This window comes from Passer montanus, unplaced genomic scaffold (assembly GCF_014805655.1).
Source record: "Passer montanus isolate IOZ18808 unplaced genomic scaffold, ASM1480565v1 scaffold52, whole genome shotgun sequence".
Lineage (NCBI taxonomy): Eukaryota > Metazoa > Chordata > Aves > Passeriformes > Passeridae > Passer > Passer montanus.
Window position 1 is genome coordinate 5,605,435 of NW_024370152.1, and position 13,480 is coordinate 5,618,914.

The following is a 13,480-nucleotide window of genomic DNA, read 5'->3' on the forward strand; positions in this document are numbered from 1 at the left end:
TCACAGATGTACACAATATAAATTTTCACTGGGAGCAGCGTCAGGGGCAACAGGATACAATAAACTGGATGTGAACTAAGGGAAAAGGCTTGGGTCTGCAGGCTGGCATACTCCATATTCTTCAGTATATGACTAAATGAGCTTGGTGTCAAAAACATGTTTTAGAATCACAGTATTATTTAGGTTCGAAGAGATCCTTGAGTCCAACAGTTAACCTAACACTACGAAGTCCACCACTATACCATATCCTTTAAGTGCCATGCACCTTTTATTATCAGAAAAGAGGCAGTAATACAGAAAATCTGTTTGACATGGAAAGACTGCCTTAGTAATTAAACCACATAAAGTCTTCAAAACAACTTAAAATATTTTAGAAAATCCACAACATGGTGATGTTATCTTCTTTCCTCATCACCTCCAATTTGCATCGACTTTGTTTTTTATCACCAGTAAAAGACACATCACTAAATTTTAAATTGTTTTAATTCAAAGCAAATTAATGTATCACCAAAACACTGCCAAATGCTTCCACAGTTCCCCACTGCCAAGACATTTTGTGTGCTCTGGAAACAGAGATTGCTTCACAGACCAGCACAGCCCCTGGGGCGGGGGGGGGGGGGGGGGGGGTGTGTCTAGTTAAATACAATTTAACAGTATGCTCTTCCTTAGGCAAGTTCCATCTTACCATCACCTATACTTACTTGGAAAAAAGAACAACAATTTGGCTTTGCAAGCAAACATATTTCATAGGGCAAGTATTATACCAGCATACATGGCTCAACATTAAAATAATAAATCCTTTCCAGCAGAAAAATGAAGAAACTGCTTCTTCATAATCTGAAATCACATCTCTGTGTTTTGCTCATGAGAACAAAGTTTACAGGCATAAGTTGCACATAAAGGGTTTATTTTAAATGTTTTAAGGATAGAGTTACATCATAATTATAAAAATTACTTACAGAATTAAGTAACAATTTAAAGTGTTTATACTTCTAAATGCAGAGAACAGGGAACTGTCTACATTGTTCAAAATAAAATAAAAATAAAGAAACCAAGCTCTAAAGATGAATTCATTACCTAATTTAAAAATGTGAACACGAAGACCTCTGAACTATACACATACCAAGAACCATCCAAATTGCACTAATGATGTAAAATACAAAAAGCACAGCATTTTCAAGGAACCAGAAACTGTTTTTACCATAATTCTTTTCCCTGATGCAACTAGACAATTCTCTCTGAAGACAAAGCCCCTAAGTTTAAACAATCCATTTAAAGAATGTTTCTACCTATTCCAACAAAAAGGGTTTTCCCCATCTCTACTCCAACATAGTTTAGGGTTTGGCACTCAAAAGAAAGAAGAAGAATGTAGTGTTCTGCTATTCAACTGAAATTTTATTTTTTTCTTTAACAGAATACATGGTCCCTTCAAATGCTGTATGACACATACAACTGGAAAATTACCTTCCGTTGGCACTATGCTCGTCTCACCGGTGCATTTAATCCTACTAACAACCATTAAAACAGCACAATAAGCAAATTCACAAAAAACTGAACACAAAATAAAAACAGAACAAAACAAAAACCTAAACATTTTAACATGCAACTTTAGTTTGTTACATTGAATGTTCTAACCCTCTAAGCATGCAAAAAAGGATGGTCTGCATTTAAGTTGGTTTGTTTTTTTTTCCCTTTTAAGTTTTACATGGCAGCCTGACATCACGCACACGCACACACACAATATACAACAATACTACAGCAGGTAAATGTGAAAGGTGAGTAACTTTTATACAAAGATCCATGGCTTGTGCCATCACAAGCCCTATGTGATTTTGGAAAGTAATGTTGAACCCCTAGAACAAGGAACCAACATTTAGTTACCAGGGTAACGCAAGCACTGCATGCAGATCTGAAACATGAGCCTAAAACAAAGCCCAAAGCAGATGGGCAGGGAGTGGAATTAGTCTCAAGCCTCAAAACTGTGGTTTAAGCTACCAAAAAAAAAAAAAACCAAACCCAAAAAACCAAACCAAAACAAAAAAATCCCCAAAAAAACCCCAAGTGAAAATATCCACGCAACAGACAAATGGGGACATCCAAAAATGACAGTGAAATTTACAGTTTGTAGATTATACTCTTAGTTGTCAGAATACATAGTGTATTCAATAGGCTTGCAGAAAACCCACAAATGCAAGCCTAATGCTAGAAGTGTTCCAGTAGACCTAAACCTCAGATATTTCAAAACAAACCTCTTATTCCTCAGATATGTAGCCCCAAGCTCAGTGTACTAGGTAATCCATGTATCTCGTGTGTAATTAATACACTCACTCATTCCTATGCCACAAATATCGACTTGGGCTCATGGAGCCAGGCTCAGCTTTGAGATTTACATGCAGGACTCTTAAGAGTCAATAGAAAACACAACAGATCTGCAGGATGATAACACTGTATTGCAAATCTGCTCACTTTGTTCAAACACAAGAAACACTTACGACTCAGGTACTTACTGCATAAGGACTGCATCGAGAAGCTATTCACTGAAAGACAATAGCCTGCCTTTGGTTGCCCATGATGAAATACTGGACATAATGCAATATAGTAGCAATGGACAAAGAATTAAGGTATCATATTTATACGGAGAGTATTTATTACCATTCAACAGCATAATGAGGCACAAGCCTTAAGGCTAAAATATGAAATCAGGCAAAAAAATGGACAGAAAGGGGCTTAAACCACTGAGTCTTCAGTATCAGGAATACCCACAACAGAGGTCATTGCACCTCTGTCCTCTGATTAACAGCTCCTGCATTCTTCCACTAATGGCACACAGCTGGATATCAGGGTATTTGTTCCTTCCATCAACAGTGTTAACTGTCTTCACATTCTGTACTTCTGTGAAGCAGTTATTTGAAACTTGCAGAGCTCTGCCTTACTGTAACATGACAACCTTGTTGCTGTGCTGCATTGTTGTTCCAATTCCTTTATTTTTTAAAGCTGCCACACTTAAGGAAACCCTAATTTTCATTTACAACTATCTTGCAAGATTATAACCATGAAAAGATTCTGCAGTTGTGGGCTGCTATTTACATCCACAATCTAATGCAGATGACTGAACCACTGAGACTGCCTTATAGCTTCCATTAGATAGTACACCACTGGCATGCAGAACTCTAGTGTTCATAGAATGAAATTAATGTTAACAGCATACCTCAAAGCAAGTACAATGTACACCACAAAAGGCAACAACAGGTTTAAACTGTAGATTTGTCCAGACACTCCTTAAGTGGAAAAGCCAGAAAAAGAATAAACTGGGAAGATGCCTTCTTGAACCGAAATTATTAAAAGCAAACCAAAACAAAGGAATGCAACGGACTGAGCAGAAGGCAATAAATGCTTCTCCTTCTCTAAAGTTACATCTTCACTGTAAAAGGACACCCCCTCCCACTTCCCTGGTGTGAGATTGTATTTACCATGTAAAATATTAACTACTGTTAGGGCTTCTAAGTCCACACACAAACATTCAGGTTGCTAGGTTTTGATTTTAAATGAGAGACTACTGATGCCAATGCGTAGTCTAAAGTCTTTTGAAGTAGCATATATACTGTTAGAGTTGTGGCACCAAGCACTTGGGTTTTGCTAAGAAGTGTGTATAACAAACAAAGAAAGAAGTACAACATTTAGGATTGAAGGCAGCCTTGTTGCATGTATTTACTGGTTCCTACAACTTGTAAATATGGGCCATTAACCTGCATATTCTAATTAAGTGGTTATACAGATTAAATGTAATTTCATAGTTTAAAGCCTTTTCACTGAAAGGTGCGTAATCCAAACACTCGATATCCTACTGCCCTGTTGACTAGTAAAAATGCACAAGCATTTCCACGCACTGCAAGTTCTTAAAAAGCTAAATTTGAAATAAAGTGTAGAAACACAGCAGATTGATGTTACTTGGGTTAGGCACTCCTTGATACTGCACAAACTGTTTAAACCTTTCAGAAAAGTCACCTCTGTCCCAACTCTGAAGACAAGGACTGCCAGTATCCAAGAAATTAAATTTAATGTTACAAAAGAAGGCATATCAAAATATCAAACTACACTTGCATGTGGCAGTTGAACAAGTGAGTGCAAGATTGAAGAAAAAGTCAAAATCTATGAAAAAATTTAGATTAATGATTACAATACTAGATCAACTTTACACAGCTTGAATTTGCAGCTGTTCTTTGCTTTTAACTCCCTCCTGCCCAAACATACTGACTTCCTCCAAGAAAAGGAGTTCTCTTACACAAAATGTGTCATGTTTGTATTACTCAGAACAAAACAGTTTTGCTGGCAGAGATTGTGGGTTCGCAGGGACATTTAAGCTTTCGTTAAACTGGAAAGCAGTCAAGTCTTTGTGTCTACAAATTTTACATTTAATAGTTCCACAAATTTGGCAAAAGTTCATGATGACGTCTAGGATGTCTTCACCAAATCGTAGACATAAATATGGAAATCATCATCAAACTTGATGAAATAGACAGATGGTTTGGCTTCAACTTGATGAATGACCATGCCAGTCCTTTTTGAGCCATCTTCTTTGGCATATTCCACTTGTTTGCCTACCAGGCTGTCCACAACTTCACCTGGTTCCCGTTCTGCAGGAGGCGAATCATCTGTAACATAAACCCAGTACGCTTTAGTAAGCATTAATAAAATTCTGCCCTAAGGAAAACAACTGCATAGTTGTCTTTCAAACTCACACAAAACAATTAGAAGTTGTAAACAGATTCATTAATTTAATTCAGACAAGCATTTAACAATTGCCATGCTTGTAGAAAGTAGTTGCAGAAAAAATTTTCAAGCAATACTGTATTCAATTTTATTAAGACAAAGACAGCACTTTGGTAAGAGAAGTAAATCTTTGGCAGGAAGGTGTATGCACAAGTTGTAGAAAATGGCTGTAGACAGCTGAATTTAAGCAATGAGCAGAAAAAGGCATTGGACCTACTTAGCAGAAAGGTACCCTAACTTAACTTCCCTCTTCCCACACACATTATTCAAAGGTTCAATGCACTCATTTCACTACAACAGAAGCATCTCTTCTGAAATGGTAGTAGGTGTCAACTCCTTATTAAAAGGGACTTTTGACTCCATGTTTTTGAGTAATTTTGGTAAAGTCTGACTGTATTATTTTCCTCTCTGGCAAAATCTAACCAGACAATCTCTATGCTAAATCTGGATTATGAAAGGTGTGATTTGTAACATGCCAAGTGATTGAATACAAGCCAATCACAGAACATGATAAAGGGTAAAAATACTGTATGGAGAATTGGAAGCTAATCACATTTTCTTTCTCACCTCCTCTTCGATTCCTAGTTCAGATAAACTTGTAGTTTGTATTCTACTGGAAAACCTTCTAAAGTAATTGTAATATCTGATGTGGCTTTTATTCTGGAATTCATAAGCTTTTAAATTAGTAACTTAGTTACAAGTTTGTATTAAGAATTCCTTACAGATTCTACCCATTTTATTTTTAGTTTTGAGAGCTTTGAAAGAACTCTCAAAGGAGAAAAAAACCAGGGAATGAATAGACTGGCTTGCATTTGCACTTAGAAATTCTTGCAAACATAAGTTTTCTTTTTTTTGTTTCAGTTCCTCTATAAATGCATTGTCACAGATAGTTATTATCCTCTTAGTATGAGTTTTATATGAAGAGTTTTTCTTAGCAAAGATGCAAGTTCAACTCCTACATTTTCATTAGTAGTGTAGGCCAAGTCTTAGTATCAGATCCAGCAATATATTTTCCCCTTACAAAAAGAAAAAAGGTTCAAACAAATTATCTATTATTTGGTCTCCTCACATGTGCAGAACCTATATTTGATAAGGGATAGTACCATAGAAATTTTATTTATAATATTATGGCAAGTTCCGCTAAATTTATGGAAGTATTTGCAGATATTCTAAAATCTGATTTTGGAATAATACTATTCCAAAATACTAACATCCAGTTGTTGACTCAAGGACATGATTCAAAATATCTGGAAAGCATTCACATTCAGGAAAGGAAGTAAATACTAAGAAGTGTTTAGAAAATCAGTAAACAATAATCCTTTGGCGCGCAAAGAGGGTAAAGAGCACTAAAATCAATTAATATGTAAATGGAAAGAAAGCATATAAACCTTCCCTACTCTCAAGGTAGAAGAAGGCAAAGCAGACTTAAAATGCATTCCTAGTCCATTCTGATGGTTAATACAAACAAGTTATTTTAATATTCAAGTCTGAAAGAGCTTGCTTTTTTTCTTTAAGAAGAGGAAGGTCACTTTTTTCCATTAACATCTGTGCTTCTTTCTTTAAAAGCATCAGAGATGTTGCTAGGGCCAGAGGAGAGAGTAATCTAAACACAGATCATTAACACAGAGATTATGCAAATCTGTGCCACTTCTTTATTCTGCCAGTAGATCATTACCAGTGGTGCATCTGCAAGAACATGACCTCAAACTCAACAAATTACTAATTGGATAACTGTAGTCATTGACCAAATAGTGCTTTGCATATGTATTAGTTAAAATTAATTTTATTTAAATCCCAAATGGCTTCTGTCAGAAAGGGTTTTGTTACGCAGGAGAAGTAAACTCAAAGTATTCTTTATAATCTCTTTCTTTGAACTATCTAAATCTCTAGAATAATACTGATGCTGTGAAAAGCCTCCTAAACTAATAGAAGTCCTGAAGAAGACTACTTCATCCAAAATGAGAGGAAAAATACTAAGATGAAATCTTTTTCTTACTAGTGTTGCAAAACCTGAGAGAAAATTAGTTTTGAAAAAATAAGTATTTCTTTCCCACAAGCAACTACTGAAGAAGATTTTCATACTGAAGGCACAGCTCAGTGAAATTGTTCTTACTATATCAGTTTGACCCAAAATATTCATTCCCACAAGAACTGCTTCAGAGACACAAATCAAGAGCCAACTCCATACGACATGATATTTCTGTAAGAAAACAGCAGTGGAAGACTTCCGGCCTGTCATTTTCCACTAAAAACCAAAATGTAAAGTCTTTCACAGTAGTATACCCATATTTTCAGCAGAGTTAAGATTAACTATGAAAAAGTGTTACCTGCATATGTCACTGCTAAGAAAAGTTAAATATTTCAGCAGTAAACAGATGTTCTTTCTTGTACTACCACATTTGTTAAAGAAAAATTACATGGAATATAAAATATAATGCTTATTTGTCAGCTCTCTTGACCATAAATAAACTACAGCTAAATGTTTAATACAAAAAGCTGCCAAAGGAAAACAGTAACTGGACAACTTACTTGAATCAGGCATAATGCGAAGGTCACCTTCTTTATAATCATCTAAGAGCTGGTACATGTACAAGACGGGATCTTTCTCGTAGGTAATATAAAACCATGTGTTCATAATAGGAGCTCGAGCCAAAACCATCCCCCTCCATTCATCTTTTGAGCCATCCTCTGTCTCAAACATATGTTCCACAGCTTTACCAATCATTGTGTCTGCCAGGTGGGCATCACTAATTCGAGACGAAGCTGAAATGACAGCATTTCAGAAATTAATTCAAAAGTACAGTTATGTATCTTTGTAAAAATAATCTTTACGCTGATTAATGCACAAATCTGACTGGCAGATAGTAAATTCATACACAAAACGAAACAGTGTCCATTCCGGGGAGTTTAGTGCTGCAGATCTAAGAACTTCAGAATGTTGTTAAAATAACAATGAATTATTCTACTCCCTGTGATTAAGCAATCACAATGCAAGCTAACAAAAGATCAGTCGAGCAGCAAGAACTCTGAACTTTAATTACTGGACAGGGAGAGGCAGAAACAAAAGGCCTATCTCATGGCAGTTCTATGATGTTATTAATTCAACTTTGGGATTTGGTTCCTCATAATGCCACCCTACATACTGTAACCAATTCCTTTGCAGTTAGAAGAAGCAACAGCTTTTTCTATTTACACACTGGTGTTTACTTGAGTACATATCAAACTTGGTGGATTGAAAAACCTGCAGTTTAACAATCCAAGAGCTAATTCTGAAAAACAAAAAACATTATTACTAAGTAGGTTACTTCACTTAGAAAATGTCCTCCAGCCATTATTATAAGTACATGGCAGTAGTACAAGAAAAAATGTAACCTTGTTACTGTTAGACAAACAAAATAGACAATACAGTCTAGATGGCTTAGAGTTGAAATTTTAACAGAAATATCTATGTTAATCTGAAAACTACAGAATGTACTGCATACTACTTAAACAAGAAGACAGCAATTGCACTCAATAGCACCATCAAAATTTAGTGGAATAGAAAAAAAATCAAAGCATTCAGATTACTTGACATGACACAAAAATGAAATTGACCAGTAACATTTAAGTAGTCACAGGTTATCTTGGGGGAAATCTGGAGGGATTAGTGAAAAACATTTGGTGATAAATGACAGCCAATATGTATTTTTATTTAGGAGAAAAACCCCAAACACTTACCAACTCTGTCTGGAAGAACTTCAAGCGCTGAAACTCTTTCATCTTTGTGAAGTTCTAGTCCATACACACAATCAAATCCATCATACTTTATGAGATAGAGTGAGGGATTTACAGGAACTTGATCAAGAACTGTGCCCTTCCATTGTGTTACAGGTCCGCTTCCTTCTTTCCATCCGTGCTGTATCCTGCAGCCTACAATATTTCTTCGTGGCTGAGAAATAGGTTTGCTTGGTCCCACATTGTTTCTATGTTTTCTGTACACAGATACAAACATTAATATTACACAGGTACATATATATTCTACTTCAGAAAATAGCTGTATGCTTTTACATGACAATATATTTTATAGCTTAGCACGCTTTATTCTAATTAGGTCATAAAGCTTATCACACTTTATTGGAAAAAAATACCATACTTAAAAGTAGTGACACATTTTTGACATGCTGTATAAGGTCAGTTTCCTAGCAATAAATTCTAAATGTAGTTTGCTTAAGCCAAAATAACTATTCTATCCCTTGCTACACTGAATGTCCAAAGTGAAACTCACCTGACCAAATCTCAAAGCACAAGGTTAGCCGGCAGTATTACAGTTTTACTACCTTGTTACTCTCTGCAGAACAGTAAACAACTCCTTCCCAGAAGGAAAACACCAGTGCAAGTATTATATGGCTGACAGAAATTCTTCCAAAATGTTTGTTTTCCCTAAAACAGACCTGTTTTCACCTGAAGAAAATTTCGGCTCCTTCATTTACAAGTAATTTTGACTCAAAGTAGTTTTAAAGACACATGACAGCAACAACACTTTCGTATTTAGTATGGAAAATGAAAAACTACATTTAATGTAAATAGCCAGAGATGGGATACTTTAATGTAAATAGCTATTTAATGTAAATAGCCAGAGATGGGATACTACTTTATGTGGAAAACAGATCAAGTAACTTTTTTGTCCTTCTGATATTTCATGGAATTGACATGAAAAGTCTCTTGGTAAGTAAGAGTTAGTCTTCTGATGAACTGTAATGTAAGCTATTTGACAGTTCTAAATCACTGAAAGTGTTATACAAATTTTGTTTTCTCCAGTTATTAAAAACACAGTTTTGAACACAAATGGAAGAAACTAAGGGGCATTATGACAATATACAAAATTCTCCTGGATATTAACTAGTTGTAAAACAAATTTTTGGGCTACTACTTGTAGCACACATAATTTCAATGGTAGTAATATATACACACAACTAGCTTAAAAGTGACATCTAAAAGACGATCAGTTGCAGAAGGCAGTATTGTTCCTTAGATTAGAGATAGTGATCAAAGAAAAAGGTCTCCAGATATGATTAATGCTCTCATAGAAGTCCCTATATGATTTAGAAAATACAGATAACAATCATACCACTGAAATCCTGGAAGCAGTATTTCAGAATAATACACTCACAATATGATATTGGACTGTTTAACACTGTATCATAACTGTAATCATGACTATAAAAACAAGATACAGAATTAACTTCAATAGGTGTCCCACCTTCAGACTTTAGTTCACCATGAAGACCTTAGCAAGGGTGTTTTCAAATTTGAGGTTTTCAAAGATTAGACTGCAGTTTTGCATTCCTAACCTTGACAGCACAGATAACTGGAAGAGGTTGGAGTTCCTATATAAAGAGAAACTCTCCCACAAAGCCCCTTCTAATTTTATGCAAAAACTAGAATGTATTTTCAAATTCTAGCTATGCTCAAGTGTATATATATCTACATGTTTCTAATTGTAGTAAGTGTCAGTAATAGCTTACTGTAACAAAGTAAGTTCAGAGATCTGGTTCTCAGCACAAATTGAGTTTGTTTTGTATTCAATTCATTTACTTACTTCTAATGGAACACTGCTTCATTTTGAAGGGAATAAAAACTACTAGAAATAAAAGAAGTTTAAACTGGCATTGCTTTGTCTGGTTTAAGCAGTTTATGTTGCTCATCATTTCATCTTTGCAAAAGATTATAGTTCCATTGATATCCAACCTCACAGTCAACTTTACTTTCTGCCTACAAAGAATAATCCACTTTAATATTTAATTTGGAACAATAAGGTAAAAAGCTTTACACTCATTCTAAAAAAAAGATGGAAGAAAACAACATAACTGAATTCGAACAGGTTTAAAATGCCTCATAGAGCAAGGAGCATTAGGAATTTAATTACAAATCAAGTACCCGCTATGTGAACTTGAAGTTCAAAGTTTTTTTGAAGGTTGCATTACTGAACAACTGCTCACTTCTCATTTGAAGCAGTTCATACTCTAAGAAATTAGATATTCAAACTAGTATATTACCAAGGAAAACCTACTTCTTGCATCTGAACATGGTAAGAAAGCAAGCAGAAGTTTCTAACTATTAATAAGTTATGAATGTACCTCCATGCAAGACAACTAAGTAACCAATTCTCCTTTCCTCAACAGCGTGTCATTTTTGTAATAAATCAAGTTACACAGAGAATCTTCTATGATGTTCTATCCAGAAGGTCTAACACAATTTTTCCTTCTCTTTCATTATAACAGCCTTTAAAATTTCCATAGACATTTGCTCTTGAATATTTGAAAACAATTAGACATGTAAGAAATGAAGCCTGGTTTAAAAGAAAATAGGATGTCCTGGAAGTAGTTCTTGACACATCAGATACATTCTCATTGTAAATGGCCTTTTGATTCCCAAAAGTTTCTGATCCTCTTCTTTATCTTGCAAGCTGTAAGCTGTTAAGTAAAACCTAATGCAAAAAAGTTACATTATCAGAACCAGATACTTTGGAAACATTCTAAAGACTACACAGCCAGAAGGAAACCTGCCCAGATGTTAAAGCTGTTTTTATATGGTCCTTACACAAAGTTTAATTTGGCTACTGCTACCTGGGAAACCAACATATTTCAGAACTGCAGAGGACTGGTAGCAGAAAAATCAGCCATTACCATTGTGCTTAAAACACGAACTAGCATTTAGAAAAATAGGAGTGGTGATGCCCAGTAACCTATAAAGTTACCCATTTAAGTTTTATTGTTGATTGTTTTTTATCCTGATCGTGTCATCTCAGAAAAACACCACAAGGAAAAAAAAACCCAGAAGGATGAAAGAAAACCACACCTCTCAGATATGCAAAACACGCACAACTGTGAAAAAATGGATTAAAAATGATAAAACATTATAGAAGTAGTACAGTAGCAGTAGTCAGTATGTTTTCAAATCTCTCATGGTACAAAACAGAAGCGTTATTGAAAACAGGATACAAAACTTAATACAACTGTGACTTTATTAATATCTATGACTAATAACATAATGGTGATCTGAGAATTGTTAACTACTTTTCACAATATTCAGACTATGAGGCATGTTAATTAAGACAGAAGTTTTAAAGTACATTATATACTCCCTCAAAAGCAAAAAAACCCATTAAGTTACGAATTTCAGCTCTAGGTGCTGCAGAAGCCAAGAGCATGTTACCTAAAGTGGTATCAAAATTTCAAAATGTTTAAGTTCAATTGTAGTTAAATTGGAATTATAACCTAGATGTCCAAGTCTCTGAATTGCTGATTACAAGAAATCTGGAGAGCTATGAAGAAAGGATTGTTTCATACCTGTGCTAGATCTTGCACTATTCTTACACACTAAGCGTGGAAAAAATGACATCTGTTAGTTTATTGATTGATCTGATGCCATGTTGGCAGAGATCACCACTACTCACTGACAGAGCGCTTGGAAAAACTGTCCTATAACCACTGGAACAATCTCCAAAAGGCTGAACAGTTGTGGGCCCTTCTTTCTTTTAAAGAAAAGGGTATTGTCTGACAAATAGGTAACTACTATTTAAAGAGTTCATAAGGCTCATCCACACTGCTCATTCTTTCACAACCTCACTTACTGAGTCATGCCTTTCTCCTTCCTCTGCCACAAACCTTCTGAAACAAACCTTTAAAATCTCAATGGCCTTTGAGTACCAGTAGGCTTCTTTTTCATTTTCCTTAAATGGGGACATAACTAAATAAATAGCTAAATCAGTGACAAAGTATACGTTCCTAACTCACAGTCTATCCTGCTGGCTCAGAGTAGCATCAGCATACAGTATTACATCACATTCATATCCTACTCATTTATGGTAAACTATGAACAATGCATACTCCACCTCATTCTCAGACAAGTCAGTAAGCAGCACACAAAAAGCCACCTTGGCTTGGTACAAAAAAACGTTAACTAAATAATAAAAAATTGAACTAGGCTAAATCAACAAAAACTAAGCTGGATGTTTAATTTAAATACCTCAAAATTATGTCACTTAGGATCAAAACTTCTTATGTCCCACAAAAGCTTTTATGCTAACAAATTTACAGCCTGTTTAGTTATTTAAGTAAGTGTATATTAACACAACAATAAAGACAAATCTAGCCACCCTCAAGTACAAAAGGCAACCCACCTCTGATAGTCTTCCCATCATACACTCCTTTCTCTGAGCGGTTGAAAGAGAACAAGAGAAATTAAAGTTTAACCAACTCTACCTGCCCCTAGACAAAAAAAATGTTTCTCTTTGCCTTCTATGAAGATAGACAAGAATGGATAATGATGAGCTGGTGGAAGGCATCAGAGTAGTTAACATCAAGTGTTGTCTCTGGGAAACAGTTAACACTGTTAATAGTGATTAACTAGATTAATTGTGGAAAATACACCGGCCAAACAAATTGCTTGTGATTGACACACACTATACGACTTTACACTTACAAACAGCTAGTAACATTTTAAGTTTCCCACTTACCCAGCTTAGATTTCTCTCATCTGATACAGCGAGATATGGTATCTTGCTGCATGACATTAAGACCCATTATATCCAGAAGGTAGTTATCTCTGCTTTCATACAGCTACTCACCAGTGTTCAGCTGCTACTATTTAAAATGTTGAAGACGGAAAAATACATGCCATGAAAGTGTAGCAAAAGCAGGTATCCTTCCTTCATATACTAATAGCAGCT

At 35.3% G+C, this 13,480-nt stretch overlaps 1 protein-coding gene across 3 annotated transcripts in view; it reads right to left on the reverse strand.

Annotated features, from left to right (window-relative positions):
- Nucleotides 1-886: 886 nt before the first annotated feature.
- The window catches only part of SPIN1 (spindlin 1), a 59,684-nt gene continuing 47,090 nt past the window's right edge, over nucleotides 887-13,480 (reverse strand). For all 3 annotated transcript variants that reach the window (XM_039724058.1, XM_039724054.1, XM_039724055.1), the window contains exons 4-6: nucleotides 8,488-8,741; nucleotides 7,300-7,533; nucleotides 887-4,652 (exon numbers count right to left, since the gene is read on the reverse strand). In XM_039724058.1, the coding sequence (XP_039579992.1) occupies nucleotides 4,453-4,652; nucleotides 7,300-7,533; nucleotides 8,488-8,741 (688 nt within the window). In that variant the 3' untranslated portion in view covers nucleotides 887-4,452. The remainder of the gene's footprint in view (nucleotides 4,653-7,299; nucleotides 7,534-8,487; nucleotides 8,742-13,480) is intronic.